General features: G+C 42.2%; 2 protein-coding genes across 4 annotated transcripts; both read left to right on the top strand.

The window, feature by feature from the left end:
- Positions 1 to 1,748: 1,748 nt before the first annotated feature.
- Positions 1,749 to 11,569, top strand: LOC134185833 (spindle and centriole-associated protein 1-like). Of its 3 annotated transcripts, XM_062653712.1 has the most exons (13): positions 1,749 to 1,836; positions 2,262 to 2,309; positions 2,380 to 2,458; positions 2,985 to 3,115; positions 3,694 to 3,824; positions 4,017 to 4,135; positions 4,197 to 4,382; positions 5,003 to 5,253; positions 5,317 to 5,391; positions 10,761 to 10,853; positions 10,908 to 10,991; positions 11,057 to 11,207; positions 11,273 to 11,569. In XM_062653712.1, exons 1-13 carry the CDS (start codon positions 1,753 to 1,755, stop codon positions 11,356 to 11,358), a joined length of 1,518 nt encoding a protein of 505 aa, XP_062509696.1. In that variant the 5' UTR covers positions 1,749 to 1,752; the 3' UTR covers positions 11,359 to 11,569. The 3 variants fall into 3 exon arrangements, with proteins under 3 accessions (XP_062509696.1, XP_062509695.1, XP_062509697.1); XM_062653711.1 differs by lacking the exons at positions 1,749 to 1,836; positions 2,262 to 2,309 and having other exon boundaries at positions 2,386 to 2,458; positions 2,648 to 3,115; XM_062653713.1 differs by lacking the exons at positions 1,749 to 1,836; positions 2,262 to 2,309; positions 10,761 to 10,853; ... (1 more) ...; positions 11,057 to 11,207; positions 11,273 to 11,569 and adding an exon at positions 6,521 to 6,637 and having other exon boundaries at positions 2,386 to 2,458; positions 2,648 to 3,115.
- Positions 11,570 to 11,848: 279 nt separating this feature from the next.
- On the top strand, positions 11,849 to 20,046 carry LOC134185661 (probable serine/threonine-protein kinase DDB_G0271402). Its single transcript, XM_062653504.1, has 9 exons — positions 11,849 to 12,086; positions 12,167 to 12,288; positions 12,375 to 12,423; positions 12,699 to 12,848; positions 13,256 to 13,341; positions 13,407 to 13,500; positions 18,114 to 18,197; positions 18,256 to 18,342; positions 18,404 to 20,046. Exons 1-9 carry the CDS (start codon positions 11,928 to 11,930, stop codon positions 19,694 to 19,696), a joined length of 2,124 nt encoding a protein of 707 aa, XP_062509488.1. The 5' UTR covers positions 11,849 to 11,927; the 3' UTR covers positions 19,697 to 20,046.
- The last annotated feature ends 1,356 nt before the right edge of the window (positions 20,047 to 21,402 follow it).

Below are 21,402 nucleotides of genomic sequence, written 5' to 3' on the forward strand. Positions count from 1 at the left end.
ATAGCGTAATTTCGTTGCTGAACGTACACTCTTGTATGTCATACCAGTATTACGAATTGTGATCAATAAGGCGATGATGTCAACAACAACTTAACGGTACAGACCTTTGGCATAATATACATCGACATACATACATACAGACATACATACATACATTTTTTGTACATACGTACATACAAGAGCCTCTAAGGCCCAGGTTCGATACTGCAATGACTAAACTTGCTATACTCTAAACTTTCAACAGTCACTCTATCCATGTCACTAGGTACGTCATACTTGCTGTACTTCATACTTCATACTTCACAGTTCATACTTTATACTTGCTGGACAGAACTGACGCTCCGGAGAGAGAGAGGCAATTGTATGTTAGTTCCTTGCCCCAGGGAATTTATGTACATACATACATACATACATACATACATACATCCATACATACATGCATATATACATGCATGCACACATACATACATACATACATACATACATACATCCATACATACATATACATACATACATATACATACATACATATACATACATACATACATATACATACATACATGCATGCATATACATACCGCATTTCTTCGAATAGTGGCCGCGGCCTCTATTGTTAACAAGGTTACGGAATTGCATGCGGCCTCTATTTTATGTCTCTACTTCACACCGTGACACGTCCGTGGTTAGACGTCGCATCTCTTCCGTTGACGTAAGTGGCCACTTTTAAATGTGCCAGTTTTAGATGTAATTGCCACAACCATCGTAGCATCTACGATAAATTTAAGATATCTGTTTAGCTGCGGCTTTTAATCGAGGGCGGCCTCTATTCGAAGAAATACGATACATACATACATACACATGCGTCCAATTTGTGTATCATACAGATACCATATTCATTTACAGTTTAATGTAACCTTATTTTCATAATCACGTAACTGTATGGTGACGTTAGAAGTCCACTTTTATGGAATTTGAACCCCACTGGCAAAGCAGCTTACGGGCCTGAGAGTACGAGCTGCTCACGTACAAATACAGATCGAAGTGAGCTTGCTGGTTCCGCAGGTCCTATAGTAGACAGAGTTACCGTATTTCCGCCTCGTGCTCAAATTGTGCCTCATGCTCAAATTATGCCCCATGGTGAGAAATAATAATGCCCCGTTCTCGATTAGTGCCCTACTGGATTAGTATTCACCCAGTTATATGCATGCGTGCTCTATCAATGTGTACATGCACGTTTGAGATGAAATGAACACCCACTGAGAGACGATGAATTCAATGTATGCAACAGACAAGGAATACTACTCAAGTAAAAGCGAAATTAGCCAGGGAGTAACTGTAGACTGGAATATTAGATGTGTAATGTGATGATAGGCAAACAACAGTCTCTCTGCTTGCGAAATACTAACTAATGCCCATGCTCGAATTGTGCCCCATGTTGAAATAATGCCCATGTTCAAATAATGCCCCATATTTCAGAACTATATTATAAATATAAATAGTACCCCATGGGGCTCTATTCGCGGAAATACGGTAGCTGCTACGGGGCGTGGCAAATGATACCACTGGACCCCCTCTTTCGAAAAATTCTGTATCTGCGCCTGTGAGGCTATCGCAGATTGTGGACTGTAGTTACTAGTAGTTTGTCAGCTAGCTGCATGAGGCAAGGCACGAAAGACGCCTCAGCTGTAAAGACACGTGGAGAGACACGTGGATCCGGGAATTCGGATTATACTACGCACGCGTGAGGGCGCAATGTTTGACAGAAAAGGAGCGAATGGACAAGAAAGCAGTTCTAAACCGACTATTAGAGCTCCTAGAAGAAAGCCAGAGTGGGACGTAAGTTTAAGTGCATAAACCGTAACTGTACGAAGTAGAATCTAGAGCCGTACTCTAGGCTAGACAGTCGCACTGAATTGGCCGGCCGGCTAGAGCCGCTCTATAACAGAGGCAATAATTCTGAGTGGCTACTCAGGAAGGTATTTAGACGCAGTATCTACAGGAAGTGCATGAAGAGGAAACATTATAATTATTCAGTCTAGGAGACCTGACACCCTACGGAAACTGTAAGAATTCATGTCGAGCTTGTTCTAGATGTAAAATGGCTTCAACACGCAGGCACGTGCACTTGGCTCTCATTCAATTGTTTCCCACTAAATTAGTTAGTATCTATCTTGTTTTTTACTATAACTTATTCAATACAAGAGCATTATGTATATGACGAGTCTACTGACAGTCAATTTCATTGTTTTGATTAAATGTAGAGCACAGTCTCGGATTTGTCAGTGTATAGACTATCAAAACACGAAGTTGTGAGTATTTATGGCAGTGATACGTCTTGACGTGTGTGTAGTGTAATTTTTCGTTAATATTTTGGTTCAGGAGAGACGGAAACGGATTCATCAGTCACACAATGTTGCCATGGCAAGGCAGGAGTTGATAGAGAAACAACTACAACAACGTAAGATTACCACAAGAGAGACTTGGTGTTATACGCGAACTCATAAAGAAAGCAAGGTAGAGACATGCTGTGTAAGAGATAGCAATGATGGAAGACCATGTAATAAGAAAGCAAATGATTGATTAATTTATATATTCTGGAATGGCAAGAAACATTGAGCCCTTGAATGTTTTTTAATACTGTTTGTAGACAAAGACATGTTGATAGAGACACACGACACCAATGAATCAATGATTAATTAAGGTGTAGAAAAATGGTTTTCAAAAGAAACACGGTATGTATACCTCTTGGTCCATTTTGACTTCCATACAGGTGCTCTCGCCGACTCGGACACTCCTGGTCGATGTTTCCGTCTGGAAGTTGAAGGCTGACGGCCTACTTTCTGTTCACACATTTGTGTATTTGTTTGTTTTTCTACTTGTTTTCAATTGTTTTCTTGCAGTGATATTTATATATCATAGTGTAGCTAATTTACAATTTGATGTTATAGTATTTCACTGTTGCATTATAGTTTTTGCCATTACAGAGGAAGTAAAAACTCCACCCCCTGCTTTATTGAAAGGCCCACTGCGGGTCCTCAATCCCACTCCCCATTCAACTGCTACATCTCATCATCATGCTGCAGTGCTAAGAGACGTTTTTCATAGAGGAAACGAGGTGATAAGTGATTTCTGTTTCTAGCGTTTAATTATGTTGACTTGGAATTCTGAAATATTTTGATACAATCAAAATACTGTTTCCATACGTAAGGGCACCATCTAATGCATACAACAGATGCTGTTTTAACGAATGAGGTGCACAGACCCAAGACACATTGATTTCAACTCTACGTAAGTGTTTTGAATTATACCACAAACTGCCATTATTTTCCTCTCTTTATATTAATTAAACAATTCTTCACATGTACTCGTAAACAACTTAATTGTGATAGTATCATATTATATCATGATCTTGTCACAGCTACAGTGTGGTGGTGTCCCTTGAAGGAGAAGGTTCTAGTAATTTCCTGAGTGTATTGTCGCTGCCACAATTATGTTGCAATACACCAAAAAGACTAGAGTTGTCAACTTATGTCTTCAGCTGATGTCTGATTGTTTTCCTTTGTGGTTTTAGCAAAAAAACACGATGTCATCTGTTGTTATTTCTAGCTAGTTGTACTATGTTGTTCTTGACTTTTGTTAGGGTCAGTTGCATTTGTTGCATGTGATATCACATCATGTTTTTGTTTGTTTCAGTTACGTGATGTGCTGGCTCAATCAGATCATATGCTGTCACAGGTGAAAGACATGTTTGGTGATGATCCACAGCATTACACTGGGTTTCCAACGCTAACTGTGGCACCAAGTAGTGTGTCACTCAAAGAAAGGTTGCTAGTCATGCACACACACACACACACACCACACACACACACACACACACACACACACACACACACACACACCACCACCACCACCACCACCACCACCACCACCACCACCACGTGCATCTAGATACACTTGCTTGTATAGCCGGATGACTGATCAACCAACTGACTGTTTACGTTTATATTGTTGCCTAGGGCTGCATCACAGGATGCTTCCAAATACCCAAGTGTACTCTACTCTCCAGCAGGTATTAGGGATGACAGTCTATCCATCATTTCAAAACCTGCACTCAATGATGAAGTGGAAGATAAAGGTTGAACGTTTTTTTTTTGTTTTGGTGTTAATTAACGTTGTCATACATTTATACCGGTTAGAGAACGTTGGCAGGGAGAGTTTTGACGGTTTAAGAGATGATCACCACAACTCAGTCAGCTCACCAAATGACAGACATTCACCAATATGTGCCAGTGAAGAGTCTCACCAGGAAGGTGTGTCTCTAAGTCTTTCTACAAATGCAGTGCTAAGCATCACTGCCGCTCACGACAAAGCCTCTTTGGCAGGTTAGATAATGTTACAGTTTGATTCAACATTCCAAACAGTCAATACAACCAGATACGGCCTCATTGACAAATTGGTTAATTGTGGTAACATTCCAGAAAAAGGGCTGCAGATGGACTTTTTCTTTATTCCTAAAGTACAAATCACTGCATGACGTCAGCAAATCTAACCACTTTGCTTGGTACAGAACTGGGAATAGGTTTAGATTCTGACTGACTACAGGCTGAAGTACACACGCTGACATCCAAACTTTACATGAGGCTGCACATTGTTCTCCAACTTAAGTGTAGTGTAGTGGTGGCTGGTTTGCACACTGATTGACATTGCTCACTCAATTGCCATATCCGACTTTTCTGCAAGACTCCACCAAGTCTGCCTTTGCAAAGAAATTTCTAAAGCTCCACTGTTGCTCACAAATATGCAGAGTACTGTAATACATCGTTATTTACCAGAAATTGGCCTGCGGAAGAGATAAACCTTGGATGACCTCCAAGCAAGGGCAGGCGGTTACAGTTAATTTGGTCTGTTTTATTAAATGGCCAAACTTTTAGTCATTGTCAAATGGCAATTCAACTATTAGGAATTTGTTGCACGTTTCTTTTTTTCATACTTTCTTGTTTAGGTCAAAGCATTATATCAGGTGCTGGGCATATCATCGCATCTGCGGACTCACAAAAGTTGAACATCGATGGTCTGTCAGTTGTGTGTGAAGAAAGTGAGCATTCTCACAGCTACACGTTTGCAGAGCAGAACAGGTCTGGTGCACTTACTATGGACAGCTTTGGCGTGGTGTTAGAGAGTTTAGAGCAGGAGATTATGGATTATGAGGCGGCAACTGGACGAGAACCTGCTCATCTTGGTTTGCCATCAAAGGTTAGATTTTGAATTGAAAGCTGTTGTTGTTGTAAGGTTGACATTAATGGTTGCTGTTATTAGAGTGGTTCAACCGTTGGAGGATACACAGCTATTTTACTGAGTGCAGTTGTGAGGTTAACAGGCTATCTTAAAGAGGTCAGTCTGTTAGTAATTGAACAATCTGTACTACAGCATTTCAGTACTTTTTGTTTGTTTACAGTATGTTTATCTGTTTGTCTGTGAAGTTCACTCTTTTAGTCATTTTGTGGTTATCATCGAAGTGTCATTGACACCGTATTGAGTGCTAGTTTCTCTAGTTTTGCATAGAAATATGGACAGAATTGATATTTTGGCAATTTGGTCTGTGTCTCTTATATTCTGTGCAAGAGTTACCCATAGGATTGATATAGCTAACTAAAGTCTCTATGTTAGCAATTATCTGCAGAATAATGGAGCAGAGTAATGGAGCAGCCTGTAGTTCTATGTTGCATGTATAGGTTTTATTTCTAATTGGAATTGTCGTTCATTTGGCCAGACCAATTAAATTTGTTGATGCTCAGATTCACTGGTCCTGTTTTAGTTTGACCAAAATAGAAGAAAATTTGATGCGTGCATGCACAATGATATTATGCTTGCTACACTAGAATAACTTGGTACATACATATTCTATGAGCAGGGGCGTATTGTGGCATGGGCTAGACCGGGCTATACATGTAGGTAGGCGTGTATATACCTAAGAATTGTGGATTATAGATATGTGTACGGACCAATGCTGTATATAGCATATACACCACCCTTTTTCCAGTCTGGATCTGCTACTGATTCTACCATATCAGTCAATTAGAAGCCAATAAAACTGGGTGTGTTTATTAAAGTCATCATGCCCCTTGACATTGTAAAGTTTAACCCCTCATTTCTAGAGGTTACGCTATCCATGACTCCACAAATGTGGACAGTGCATGTGGTCCTGTGACTGTTTCCACCTTTTGATCGGTATCATAATCATTTGTTTTAGTGTCCATTTTTGTTATCTCAGTCACAGTTGTAGGCTGTACAAAGAGAAGTGTGCATGTTCAAAATGTCACTTGACTATTCCTTTTTAATTTTATTTCTGTTAGTTAGTCCTGTTTCATGTCCGAATATCCAAGCATCAGATCAAATACTGTAAATCAACAAATGTTCATAAGCTATTTAATTTTGTACATTGCAAGAATTTACTAACTTAAATTGCTTACTAACTTTTTAGTTCAGATATCCATCAGTACTTGGATTTTATTTATTCTAGAGTCACTCTACTATGCACACAAGAGTAATAAAGTCCACTTGGCTCATAGGGCTATGCAGACAACGTCCAAGAAACTCACTAGCATAGTAAGCAGCAATAGCGCAGGACTAACTGCACAACTTGGAATATAAAGAGGTCCACCAAGACACTCCTGTTGGGAAACCTAGCGCCTAGTTGATGAATTGGCTTTTGCAAGCCACGAAATCAAAGACATTGAGGATGGAGTACGTGTACGGATGCCGGCAGGTATTTACTCTGATGTTTATTGAGCCTTGCTGTCACTTCTACGCATGAGCTCAAGAGGCATGAGGGAAGTTTACGAAGATTTATTTCTTACAAAATAGAGTTTGCGGCAGTTTACGAACATTTTTGGTTTCGAACATTTGTTGATTTACAGTAGTTGGTCTGGCCTTAGTTGTTAGCGGTACAAGATGTAGAAAAATTGTGCTACAGCCCTGTCAAGTGTCTGCAGTTGAAATAACTGACAGAATGTTTTTACTATTGTTTTTTTGGCTAGTTGTGGATAGGAGGCATCTCCTGTAAAGTTGTTATTTGCACTATGTCATTACACATATTGGGTTTTTAATTTCAATTTTTTATTTCACTTCAGCAACTGCACAATACATTAGTAGTTAGAGGGGTGTAATCTTGTATAGCAGACAATGTTACATGTATGTTAATGGCATCTTGTTTTGTTTGTGGTTTTACAAAGAAACTAATGTCGACGTTTAGTGTTTGTATGCTAAACTACAGCTCTTACAGTTTGTTGCCATATTGGCAGTTTGTTTGGGAAAAGAGGAGGCTGGAAGACAGCTTATCATTTGCAAGAGAAGTGTTGATCTGTATGACCAAAGCAGGGGCCGTAGCATTACCTCTAGAAATGGGGGACTAGAAGTCACTATGCTACAGGGCATGCCCACTTTTATGGACACACTCACTTTTATTGGTTTTGAATTGACTGATACGGTAGAATCAGTGGCAGATCCAGACTGGAAAAGGGTGGTGTATATGCTATAGCTTTGGTCCTCACACGTATTTATCATCCACAATTTTTATGACGACGCCTACAATTGATGGGGCTATAGTCCAGTCTAGCCCATGTCACGCTACGCCTCTGACCAAGGCCAGTAAAGGGATAAATTTAGATTGCTTTGGAACAGTCAGCACTGAGCTACAATTTGTGGTTTCATATGTTGTAACTCAGTAGGCACGTAGTATTTATAATCAAAAATTTAATAAAAGTGGTAATATCAGGTTGCATCGAAAAATTGTTGGAATGAGGTAACATGTCAGAAAAATACCGGGCAGCTGGATTCCTTTCTTTTTTAAATTTAATACTAACCACACCTCAAGATGTCTATCATGTTTACTCTTGACAATATTAGACAAATGATATGACATAAAACAACCAGTCCATCTAGCCTCAACACTAGGCCTTCCTTTGCTTTCGGTGGTCCTTCCACGCGAGGATAGCAGCGGGGCAGTATCACGTGATGTTGTCTCCGTGTCCACGCGAGGATAGCAACGAAAGCAAAGGAAGACCTAGTGTCGAGGCTATAGTCCATCCAAAACTCACAAATTGGTGATCGAATGATTTATGTCTCGGCAAGAAATGATAAAATACGGTATAACCGGTTATTTCTGCGATCATGATATTTCTGCGAATTCTGCAAAAAATCACAGAGTGCACGAATATAATTTGCAGATATTTAGGCTTACCCTCGGAGTCCCAAGCAGTCACTGTGCAGACACATGTACATGTGTGTACCAAAAACTGTATTCATGGTTGAAAGCAGAACTTTAATTAGCAGTAAGTAAACCTTCTGTTAGATTCTCAAGTCGCAGTTTTTTAAGACCGCAGAAGTAACCGGTTGTACAATACTGTACAATAATTTAGTACGTCACATGAAAAACGTGCCTTGTGTCACTGTTTCACAATCTATTTTCCCATAGAGACACACATCATCGTCCAACTGATTGTCTTGTTTATAAGGACTGGCAGTGGTGAAGACTCGTACCCAGTCCTCCTTCTCGCGTGCGCTTCACGTGTTTTAGCGCATGCTTTTGTTCCACTAGCGAGGAGAAGGACTGGTAACATGTTGGTAGGTTTTTGGTGTGTTGATTGGTCAAACTGTAACAACATAATATGTTGCCAGTCCTTGTCCTCGCTAGTGGAACAGAAAGCACATGCTAAAACACGTGAAGCATGTGCGCGAGGAGGAGGAGGGGGACTGGGTACGAGTCTAGCAGTGGTGGCTATTTGACATCGCTTACTCGACTGTCATCAAGTGGACATGGTGGATCCCGATTCCAAAAGAGTTGCTTTTGACGTTATCTGATTTAGCAAAACGGAATTTTGTGACAACTACATGATATGAAGATACAATTAGTTTTGTTTCAGTGTTCCCTAAGTATAGTAAAGCCTCAGTGACATGCATATACCAATGGACATGTTTGTTACATTGTACCAAAAGTGCTCTTATGCCCAAGAAAAACTAAAGGTCTGTCTTCCAAACAGGTATAGACGAGTTAATATACAATCGAACAATTTTTAGTTTGGGTTTAATTACTTAGAATGGTTATATAATAATAAACAATTTTGAATTTGAATTTTGGTTGCCAATGTGAGTGAAAATTGTTACTGTGTTGTCATTGCTGTTTTTACTGTGCAAATGAAAAGCAAAGGTTTTTAGCAGACCAGCTAGAAGTCTTGTTAGTGTGCTGTTGTATTGTATGATGTATTTGTCGTGCCTTAGTACTACATACAGTAGGGTGAGTGATGCAAAGACGGTTCTGTGTTTGGACATTCATTCATTCCATCTTTTCTGAAATCGAAGAGATAGAAATGCAGCATGTGTCTTAATGAGTCGGTCTTGTGCCCTTTGTAGAATTACGTTCGCAGACTTGCACTCCTGGCTTCTTATTGGTATAGTATGACTGACGAATCGGGTGTGTATGTTTTTATTCTTAAAATACTTGGTAATAGACACTTGTACGTCCTCATGTTTAATGGTTGCTTGCACTGCTTCACTTTTTATTGAGGTGGTCCTTGTCTTCCTGTCTAGGGAGGTAATTTGTGTCTTTCAGTAGTAAAGCGGGAAGTTACTAAGTTGATAGGGAAATAAATAATATGTTAACTACAAGACAGATAGTCAAAGTTACAGGACACAAAACCTTTCAAACGATGTTATGTGGTTAGTTTATTTGTCAATTGTCTTGATATAGTTGGAAGTATATGGGAACAAGAATACTGCAGGTTTTGATGATTGACCTTGAAGCCTCTTGTTGGGGGCATGTGTATGCTAGGAGGCATTTTTTGTACTGCTGCTAATCGTCCTTAGTAATTCTGGACTTTGCATGTGAATGTATAGAGTGCTAGAGTCTCAGACTATCCTTTCTTTCGTCAGATGGTCTGGTCGACTGGCTAGGTTGGTGATAATGCATGAGACAGATGCCTTGATCTGACAGCTTATTTGTGTTTGTGGCTCAAAACTGCCCTAAAAATTACTGTAACTGACAAATTAAGCGTCTTTAGTAACTCTGGCCACCAATTTATGATTTTGCACTTGTGTTATTGCCAGTTGTCTGAGGGGCCTTTGTACTTGGCTTTGTGCCTGTAGGAATGGCTCCTGGATGTTTGAGTATAATGTGAATGTTTCAATGAGTAATATTGACAGTCTGAGGCTTAGTGCTGCAACAGTGAGTATTATTCATAGTTATTATTATTATCACAAGGTGTTAGGTCATGGAGTGAGGCCCATTGCATACTCTAGGGGCTTGCTCAAGCTTTAGGTGTGTGCCAATTTACTTTTAACAATTTACTGAGACGTTTGTCTTGGTAGTAGTTAGTTGAACACTAAAAACACTTACAACATACTCTACTTGGATCCAGTCTTGTCAAGTGCAAGTCTGCAGGTGGGATTGATTATAATGACAACCTTTGTGGTTGCCCAACTTGTGGTAAACTCCAGATGTTTCTTACTATGTTTACTACAATACATTGAACAATATTTTCTTTCATATTCTTTCCATGAATAGGAATTACTCAACCTCAAACTCATGAGGTTCCGTGTTGGTTGTCACATGTTGATGAAACAATTATAAACTGTGGGGGATGGAAAGAAAAAGAGACCATAGTGAATAGTTAGCATTTTAGGATAATAATCAAGCATTTGACTGGGTACTCATGCAAAGAAGTCCATTAATTAATTCTATATTTTTGTTTGTTTCTCTATGGTAGAGTTATCTCCAGTTGCAACGCGAAGTTGCGGTTAGAAACAAACTCCTGGAAAGTCTGTCTCTGCAGCAGTCTCTCCTAGACCAGTTCTCCTCAGTATGAACTACATCCGTCTAATAAATCACGCTCTGACTGTGCCCTGTTATGCAGGACATCCTAGAAATGCAGCAACTATTCAACACTTCGATGGCGGATGCCAAGCAACAAAACGCGCATCAAGTTGCCAGTCTGCAGGTACAGTAGTGACAGCCTGAAAAGTGAAATTGATAGATAATAGGTGGCTGCATGCCTCGTTTCAGGCCCGAATCAGTAGACTAGAAGCAGCGTTGTCTGGCAACTCGAGAACGGCAGCAGTTGGTATTGGTATGGCCGCTCCCAGTCACCATCCCGTTGCTGGCGGCGCGTCTACATCACGTGATGAGGCTATAATTCCGTCGTTTGCGGCTCAAGGTCAATCGAGTGTGGTGTAACCGTATACGTCGTGGTGACTTTGATGTGGCTCGTTTCATGTTTAGAAAATCGCGAGACTTTATCCAACGTACAGCTGCCCTCGTCAACACGGAACGCCGACGCCGACTCCTCCGTTGCTCCGGTAACGTGAAGATGGTATGTACAGTGTTCAAACAGACGGTTGCCGTGACAACGAAGGTCGGAGTGATTGAGTTACTAGCCGTGGGAAGACGATGAAATTATAGAAGAGTCAGTTACAGACGTAACGTTCATTGCAGTTGTATTGAGCAACTGATCGTTGTGGTTGAATTATTGAGATTTATTTAATTTATTGCGTCTAGTATCTCGCAATTGTGTAGCCAAGCATCGCTCTTGACTAGAGACTAGAGTTGGAACACCTAGATTGCCTAATGGGTTCCCTTTGTTGCTAGTGGGCGGTCCATTCGAGATGCATCCAGATACATCCTATCTCAACTGGACATCTGTACTATTAGTCTAATATATTGTGAGATGCATCTTTCCAATACAGTAGTCTAGTGTGTATTTTGACATGCATCTCTCCAATACACATTTCATTACGAAGGTGCCGCCCGTGACCACGCCTCACTCCCTCCCTTGCCGGGACATTGCGAGGGGGCGTTGAGTCATTGAGCGTCAGTTTCGCTTTAGTTGCGCCGGCATGGAGACGTCCGAGTGTTGTGTGCCGAGCGAGCGGTGACTATGAATGCTTGTGATGGTGAGACAGACTTTGCTTGCCCACGCTCTCGTCGTATGTCTCTCACATTCGACTGTATACGCGACGCGGTGACCAATCTCTACCGTGTTGACGATTTTTCATTGGAAGAGTTGGGTACGGGCTTCTTCTCGCGAGTTTATAAGGTCAGATAAAGGGTCTAGTGGTAGAAACTTGCGAGGAACGTTGATAGAAGTAACACCGTCTATTTCGTCTCGCGGATTAGGTTCAGCATCGCGCCACTGACGAGGTGATGGTGCTGAAACTGAACAAAAATGCGAGCAATCGCCAGCAGGCCTTGAAAGAGGTGCAGCTGATGAAGCGGCTCAGTCACCCGAACATTCTCAGGCAAGTCGCGTGGCGAGATTGTCGTGCCTTGCTGGGTAGGGCCGGTAAAACGAGTTGTTGCTAAAATCGCATACTTTGCATTGCAGGTTTTTGGGCGTTTGCGTGCACGAAGGTCAACTACACCCGTTGACAGAGGTAAGCCGCTCTCCGGTGCGATGTTGTTGTGCTCGATACGGGGGATGCGACGTGTTTCGCCGGCGGTAACAATTGGCAATCGAGCGTGACGCACACGTCGTGTCGTTTGTTTGCGCAATCCATCAAGCATTTTGTGGCCGCTCACACCTCGTACGTGTTAGCTATCACTTCGAGCGAGCGATAATGAAGGATTTCGAGCGCACTCGGTGATCGAACTTCCGCGACGCCGACGAACGTGTGCCTAACCTAATCGTCATGTTTGTTTTTCCCGTTAGTTCATCAACGGTGGAAATCTGGAGGAATTGCTGCTCGACAGAAAGCCGGCATTGTCGTGGACTCTCCGACTGGGACTGGCCCGCGACATTGCGCGTGGAATGGGATATTTGCACTCGCGTGGCGTCATCCACAGAGATCTTACTTCCAAGGTAACTCTACCTAACTAACTACTCGTGCTATTTCAATTGGCTTCGTACGTGCAGCTTGTATGACGAGTTGCTATGTACTGAGCGTGAAGAGCAATAACGTGCTCGTCTTTGTACTGATTTATTCATTCGTTGTGTACTGTACTACTGGGAAAGGTGGCGGGGACATGCATAATGCGACTACTGTACTGCACTAATCAGAGCCGGTGTAAAGTGCCCATGCGTACCGCATAAGGACGTAACGACCCGTGCCCCGTAGGTGTAAATGTCATTAAAAAGGTAGAGTGAGAAAAAGATCAAAAAGCCCGTTGACGTTGACCTTTCATGCACCTTAAAATTTAATAAGTGGTTAGTATAGTGTTAATTGATATTTGTCTACTAAGTCAACTTGTATGTGTGATATTTTCTAGAATTGCCTCATACGACAGCTTGAGGGTGGCAAACTGTCTGCTGTTGTGGCAGATTTTGGTCTTGCTGCTAAGCTACCGCGCATGAGGTCAGTGATGAGCACACAACGTGCTGGACGTTAGCCTCCTTTTTATTCACAGGTTTATTTTATAGTTTGACGCCAGATGGAAGGCATGTACTATCAGTTGTTGGAACGCCATACTTTTCTGCACCAGAAGTGCTGAGAGGAGAGAGATATGATGAAAAGGTTGGTAACTGATAATATATGATTATGCTAGTCATGATTAATTTCCATGATTATGTGTGATTGTTGGTTCCCTTTGTGCTGTAGGTAATAATACTGGCTAAGGTAACTGGTAAAACTTGATTACCAATTAACTTTGATATTTACTTAGAGTAGTTAGTGTGTGTTACCAATAATTATAATGGCACAGGTGCCAAGACATTTATAGACAGACAGTATTGACATGAGCACTTTAAGGATAGTCTTACCTCTAGGCATGTGGTGGTCTCTGATTGTGTGATACCTAGATTTACCATATGAGTGTGTTAGTGAATGTAAAAACGTGAAGCAGTTCTGGTATTCTCAGATTGTGCTTCAGTTATGTTTTCATATGTTATGTAATGTGCATACCCATATGTGCCTGTCACAGATAAGGCATCAAAATGGACCTTTTGCTATAAGCTATAGTAAAGCTTACATGTGGAAAGAATAGAATTTGGTGTTGTAGTGGTGTGGAGACTTTTGTTGCATTTGATGATTAGAAGGGTACTGTACTGTAGGCGTAGATGATGGTGGTCTCTAAGGTGTCTAGTTACATGTACTGTACTATACCAACCATTGGAGTAAATCTGATTAGGGAATTAATTAGAGTAGTAGTTTAGGTAACAAGATAACAGTTAATGTTTGCCTTGTCTATATATATAGCGAGGTGTACAACAGTTACTGTGATGCCTTGTGCTTCTGTATTAGACCTCTTTCTTTGGTCAACTCTAGTTGTATATTATTGGTTTCCGAATGTTGCTCAGTAGGGGCTGTCTGTAATTACCGATAGTTTTCGCAGAACGAACGAAGTCCAAAGTAACCAGACCCTACCCCCCCCCCCCCGTACTTTTTCAGCTAAAATATTGATGGCCACTGCACCTATTTTTAATATTATATTAAAAGTCTAAACATTGTTTATTTCACACACAATGGACCGTGCTCACAGAGCTATTGCCTTTATTATTAAATATACCACGGAGATACCGTCAGCTGTTCAGTGCGTAATCTTGTTTGAATAAACACTGGTACAACCAAGAGAACTTTTAATAAGGAAGTAAAAGGCATTAACAAAACATAAGTAGACACAGTACAATCCACGGTACAGAGCAAACATTCACACTGAAGTATAGTAGTTTACTTCTTTCTTGGGCGACCTCTGGCCATTGTGTGGCCCTCCGTCTGCTTATGCTGGGTAAGTTGGTAGTATGATGAAAACACTGCACCACAGCCATCTACCTCTACAGACTACCTCTATAGACTCTGTATCATCACTGGTTTTCTCCACAACGAAACTCTTCGCAACAGTACGATCACCGCTCACCGCTCACCTTACCGGCTTTGGCAAACAGCTCCCTGCACGCACTACCGCTTTGTGAATATACACCCTTCCACAGGCGCTGCGCTGCGCCTTCTCAAAGAAGGTTTGCCTGTTTGCTCCACATGGCTCTAGAGTCCACAGTGCTTCAAGTACAGCGTAGTATCCAGAGTCAGCTGACAGACTTCTCGAAGAACGGTTTCTTTTTTGCTAACTTCCCGAACAACGTCGTCGGCACAGACATTCCATTCAAGGATTTTGCTACATTTAAGTCCCGGATGTTTTGGGGAGGTTAGCGAGCCGCACTTTCCACCTCATCTCTCAAGCCTTCAACAATGACCCACACATATTACAGGCGTGATCTCGTCGAAACTCAGACGCAGAACCTCACCAAGCACGCGTACGATCATCGTCAAGAAATGACACTTCCGCGGCACAGCCCATGGCACGTGCACATGCTATCACTAATGCATGTGGTACATGTGCAGTCTGGTGTTACGCACAGGGTCGCGAGCAAGTAGTATGACTAACGACAAGTTTATACGTGAGTCGCTTCCACAAAGTAGAAAATAGTAGACTGATCTTAATTAATCATAAACTCTACTACTGTACTATTAGAAATCAATGCATCGACACGGGATTTCAATATTTTTTCACTTTGTCCTGGCCCCCAACCCACCACCCAGGTTCGAAATAATTTCGTTCTGTGAAAACTATCGGTAATTACGGACGGCCCCTTAGTGTGAGCAAAAAATTAGTAGAAATTTGAATGCAAAACCAAGTGGTAATTTAATTAATTAATTAATTAATTAATTAATATATTTGTATGTAGCCCTGTAATATATCTGTCACAAACTAATTGATGCTACAGTAGGATGTCATGTATTCGAACACCAGTTAACAAACCCATCAGTCTACTGGACGACCCGTGCCTCGGACTCTCTAGCATTGCATGCATAACACGGTAATGTGCATGAGCATCAGAGTACACAAGTAGTTCTCGTCCATGGCAATGTCGAAACCCCAAGAGCCTCAGAAGAAACGAAAACGAGTTGTTCTTCTAGAAATCTGCACCAAAGCTACTCTCATATTGAAGACTACAGAATCGCTAAATTGACTGTGTGACATTGCAAGAGCCCAGGATAAACTGCGCTCTCAGCCGCAAGACAACTATTACACCAAAATCGTTGCCTGGTTTGAGAATCACTTTTATGTGGGTGTGGCAAGTAGGCATCAGTTATCTGGACTATCAGAGTTAGGGTTACTACTTGGGGTCAGGGTAAGTGACATCTTACTATATAGGGTTGTTGTTTTATAGTGACAAGTGAAGAGATACATGGTAGAGGAAGGAACCAATTTTACCAGCTTGAATATTTAGTGTTTAGGTTTTAGTCACCTGTCACATTCCTGCCCATTTGGCAATTGTAATATACATACATAAAAGCATCCATACAACCACAGGCCTCTAAGTAGCAGCCGGTGACTAGTAGGTATACACCCAGCTATAGTTCTCAGCCAATTGTGGAAATGAGAAGTAAAAGCTCTCTCACAGTTAAAGTATTGCAGAGTTTGTACATCGTGTATCCTTTCATGTAGCCTCGAACTTCCAGACCAGAGAGTGCACGACTCTAGTCTGGACCAAAACGATACTAAAATATTTTTTGGAAGTACTGTACTTATCAAAAGTGATGCTAAATGGCAGTCTAACAGGGTAGGATGGTTTCACCTACTTCAATGAAGAGATGGAAATAACGAGATGGAAAGATACCGTGCTTTTGCATTACACAAACAGATCATTTGTAAATGCCATGAGATCTCACAAACGAAGAAGAGACGTCTGCCGTGTCTGCGGCGATATCTTGGTGGACTGCATGAAACGAGGACTCTTTGATTCTGCGGCAGAACGCTAGCTAGTCTAACCGCTCGACTAGCGAGACTACCACTCGACCAGTTGTCAAAGGTAATGGTCTAGCGACACTGCTGTGCATGTCTCATCACAGTAAGCTTGAAAAGATCAAAGAATTGAAGCTGAAACTAAAACTAAGACGCCTGCGTGCACTAGAGTCTCTATTCATGACTCTGGTGTGCACTTAGCATAACCAGGTTGGTCCAGCCAAACGGGAGAAGACGTGCAAGCTCAATTCTTGCAGGTCGGCGCTGCCTCTGTCGTGGAGTCATGAAACGTGGCATCACAGACGATTTGTTTGTCGTAAGCAGCATGTCCAACGTAGTACTTTATAGGACTTTCTCGATATAGTGTATTACGCTGGTTCTGCCTATCACAAGAGTTGAATGTGAATGCATTTTCTCTACGCAAAAAGATTAAATCAAACAGTCGTAGCTCTCTTTTTACAGAGACTCTCAAAGACCTTATTACAATTTTGTCTGATAGCTGTAGCATTGATCCTTCCGGCCAGTACCAGTATCCAAATTATGCGACTTCAAGCGGTCAACAAAGGGGGTCATACACCTCATGGCCAAGAAAAATTTATTTATGTGTAGTAGCTGGTCTTGTCAACAGTAGGGGACATTTGTTTTATGATTTGCAATTTTGAAACTTTGCCTGAATGTGATGCTGGTCCATGGATGATTTGACGTTTAGCCGTGTGTCTCAGACTCTGTCGGAATACCAATTTTTATGTCATCGTGACACTTGGGCCAATGGCTACAATTGGCTACTACCTTTTTATCTTGTTAACTAGAGTGTTTCTCTTACTTGCCAATGACCAGCAGAGCTAAACGTGAAGTTAGAGGCCTGAGTTAACATGTCGTGCACACACCTCAGTCATGTGACGGCAACATCGTTTATAATTCACGTAATCAACACTTTCTTGATTGTGTCATAATTTGTGTTAGGATGTTGGGTGGTGAATACCCATAGTTTTGAACATACCTATCGTAACCAAATGGTAATGAGTCAAGTATGCCACCCACATAATATACCCATTGTGCATTGTGTCTGCTGACTTGGACTTGAATGTTTGCTGGTGTTCAATACCTGAGATATGCCAAAATGTGTAATGCCAATGCAGCGATAATTGTCAACACAATGAGACATCTAAAGCTCGTTAGGGTAGTTAGTATGAATGGTGGTACATTATGCATGCATGCATTACATAGGAATGGTTGAATGAAACGATGATTAGGTGTAGTCAGTATCGGATGCATTGTATTGCTGTTTTGGTATTGTGGACACGAGCTGTCTGCATGTTACAGGAAAGCAGATAGCAGCCGAGTGACAACTGTATGCAATTAAAATTGATCAAAATTTGCTATACAGGCCGATGTTTTTTCGTTTGGAATCATACTCTGCCAGGTCATTGCACGCATCGTTGCCGACCCCGAGGAGTTACCCAGAACTAACGTGAGCACACAACTAGTCTGCTTCGTTCTAGTCTGTTGGTAACATCTTGTTTTTGTAGTCATTTGGCGTTGACGAGTTCTCACTGAGAAGGAAGTGTGTAGATTGCCCGTCTGTCCTGTGGAACTTGGCAATGGACTGTTGCCAGGTTAGTGTGTAGGTGTTGATTAACGGCACTCGCTTAGTACACCTGTCTAATTATGTTACAGTTGGATCCATCTGAGAGGCCCGATTTTCCAACCGCTGAACAGAGACTCGGAACGAGCCTTCTCATGCCGTGCCCGGATACTCCACCGTTACCTTCAGAGCTTAACTCATGTCGAGCCTTTGAGTTATTTTCGTTACCTCTGCGAGGCGATCAGTTCTCTACTACTACGCCCGTTGGTGCAAATGTGAGGAGATCGGCCAGCTTTAACCACATCCATCGGTCGTCTCGGTCCAAGAGTGTTGACAGGACATTCTCGTCACCTTTAAATCATACTGTTACCAGACAGCCTGTCTGCCCGTCGTCTGTCATCTTGCAGGATACGTCGTGGCCTGCTGGTATGAGTGGCAAGGGAGAGAGTAACAAAGACAGCTGTGTCTTGTCAGGTCCGTCGTCTTGTACTGATCCCTTACCTCTCATTAGTAACACAGCAGATGAAGCGTGTAGCGGTGTGCCATGTGCTGTCGACAAGGAAGGCTTTTTGACTACGAGACCTTGCCATTTGGTTGTGAACCACTGCGACGACATAGTAAGACCTAACAGCACACCGCCGGTGATTTGTCATCACACGACGGAAACATTTCAAGTCCCTCAATCTGTTGACTCGTCGTGTTTCAGTGAAGAACTGTTTGTCAATACGGGAACAGATGAAAACATGGGTGAAACTATACCGCTGATGTTCTCATCTCATTGTAACGGATTTGCGACCGAGAGCCCGACCTTGACTCCCCCTCCAACGCCATCCGAAGACTCAACTGTACAGTCCGACGTGTTCCACACTTCACCGCCAGGAAGAGGTCCGTCTCCCAAAATGCACAGGAAGGGCACGACAACACCAGTGAGAGACACCATCATGTATCCGTACTCGCTACACAACTCACCACGAGTACGGAGAAAAGCTCTTGTGACCGTCCGACGAGAACTGTCTTGGCGCGACAGACAATTTCTTGATTTGGACAATGTAACTAGTGATGTAATTCCCGCCAAGTCTTCCGCTCAGCTGTCCCCGGATCCTTGCGACCGTCGACAGGGATCAGTACCTAATGTCTATATGACGACGTCTGTAGATAAAGGAGTAAACAGGAGACATTGTCGGAATGCTACCGTCTCGGGTTGCATAACCTCAGAACTGACACACTACATTGGATTGAACGGTTTTACGTGGCAGACCAATTCTGCTCCATCGAGTCCATCGGGCGTTCCACATGGATACGGATCCATATTCCAGAATCCGGGGAGCGAAGCCTGCCTCGAGTCTAACAGCCAGTTCTCTGGGGCTGCTGGTCAGAGCCACTGATCATGCAGTGTGTGTATCATTGCAACGAGAATATAGTTTTTATTAATTGATTAGCATTCTGTGTGCAAGGTTTCATAGTAGAGATCAGGCCTATATTTGTCACTTATTTTGAGAGGTATGTACTGTTAATGAAGATGCGTATAGAGCAGAACAGATATTTACTGATGCGCCGATACTAAAGGAGTATTGCACCGGGATGGTGTTTGTAAAGGACGAGATAACGCTTTACTGTAGGCAAGCAAGGTGGCTGTTGAATGTAATAGATATACTGAGATGTATAGAATTAATACGTGTGATGGTTGTGACGATTTTACTCGATTGTAATAAAGGCAGATTAATGTGTGACGTAATGGCTGAATCACAGTTGCAATACAAAACATTTAATTAAGAAACAAATTTGTGAAAGTTGTTATTTGATGATGGGTCAACTCATGCATAGGTATAAGGTACAGTGTAGTGGTGTGTGTGTGTGCGCGCGCACGTGCACATGCACGCCCATGTGTGGTGATCACATCCGGGACCTCGCAGGGTTACAGGTTCAAGTCACAGTGATGACGACCTATGGCATAATTTCTTTGGGCAAGAAACTTACACACAATTGCCTCTCTCGACTCGGGAGTATAAATGAGTACCTGATCATTGACTGGGGTGGCAAAGGCCTCCGACTGTGACAAAGTCTATTAGCCACTGGGGTCCGGGTGGGACTTTGTGTGCCCACACTACAGTTGGCATTGCAGTCGGTGCTCATGTGAGTACCTGGCCAGGTTCCAGGAGATTGCTTAGTACGGCCCATAGCTCCTGCTTAGTGCACAGAAACCCAGCTATCTGGCTGGGGGCATTACCGTTTAAGGGCAGCTCTTTATCCATTTGCCATTTTTGCATGTGTGTGACGCCCAATTATACCAGCGAGGTTGCCATCCTGACAGCTAAAAAGTCATTCAAGTTATGGTGGTTGACCCAATAAATTCTTGTTTCTATGCAGTAGAGTGTACTCAGGTCAGACTGAGAGTGAGACCTCTGAAGTCTGGGATATCATTTACTTGCCAAAACAATCAGTACAACTAGTTGATATTTATGAAATTCTAGCATCCATGGCCCGTCCTTCGTAACGGGCAAGATACTGTAGTGTAAAGGTAGGTCTGTGGACACGTCACGTGCAATCTTTGTTGTGAGGTCCCAAATGTGCTGAATGAATTCAAATCTTGCTCTTCGCGCTTGTTTTGATAGAAATCGACGCACTCCCTGTGTAGCGCTTGCTGCAGAAAACGTGTAGGTTGGATTTGGTGTAAATGCAATCAGAATTTGGAGAGAAACAAAAGCACTAGAAGAGTAAGTTTCGTCGGCAAAAGATACTCGATTGCTCGAAGCTTTGTGAAGGACAATGATGCATACGGTCTACACAGGACTGACCGGTGTGGGCGTGTGTTTGAATGAACTGGAATGTGTAGCGTTTGCGTCATCCAGAAATTTTACGCGGGGTCGACCCCTCGAGAGGGGACCTGGTGCATAATTTTTTTAATTTTTTTACGCAAACTTTCCCCTGTGCGTGCCGATTTCGGTTGCGAACAGACAAAAGACGTGGCCGCCAAACACAAACACACACACACACACACACACACACAGACAATTTGAGCTTTATATATTAGATATGTAAACATCCTAAACTCCTTGATGACTGAAAAGTTTTGAGAGGTTGCCATGACGAT

The sequence above is a fragment of the Corticium candelabrum genome, chromosome 10 (assembly GCF_963422355.1).
Source record: "Corticium candelabrum chromosome 10, ooCorCand1.1, whole genome shotgun sequence".
Lineage (NCBI taxonomy): Eukaryota > Metazoa > Porifera > Homoscleromorpha > Homosclerophorida > Plakinidae > Corticium > Corticium candelabrum.

What these genes read in the sequence shown, in the direction of transcription:
- LOC134185833 (XM_062653711.1), top strand. Translation starts at nt 2,735, where the DNA reads ATGTATACCTCTTGGTCCATTTTGACTTCCATACAGGTGCTCTCGCCG. An exon ending in ATCTTGGTTTGCCATCAAAG is followed by an intron (nt 5,254 to 5,316) that starts GTTAGATTTTGA and finishes TGCTGTTATTAG; the next exon opens with AGTGGTTCAACCGTTGGAGG. An exon ending in ATCAAGTTGCCAGTCTGCAG is followed by an intron (nt 10,992 to 11,056) that starts GTACAGTAGTGA and finishes GCCTCGTTTCAG; the next exon opens with GCCCGAATCAGTAGACTAGA.
- LOC134185661 (XM_062653504.1), top strand. Translation starts at nt 11,928, where the DNA reads ATGAATGCTTGTGATGGTGAGACAGACTTTGCTTGCCCACGCTCTCGT. An exon ending in AACTACACCCGTTGACAGAG is followed by an intron (nt 12,424 to 12,698) that starts GTAAGCCGCTCT and finishes TTTTCCCGTTAG; the next exon opens with TTCATCAACGGTGGAAATCT. An exon ending in AGGAGTTACCCAGAACTAAC is followed by an intron (nt 18,198 to 18,255) that starts GTGAGCACACAA and finishes TTGTTTTTGTAG; the next exon opens with TCATTTGGCGTTGACGAGTT.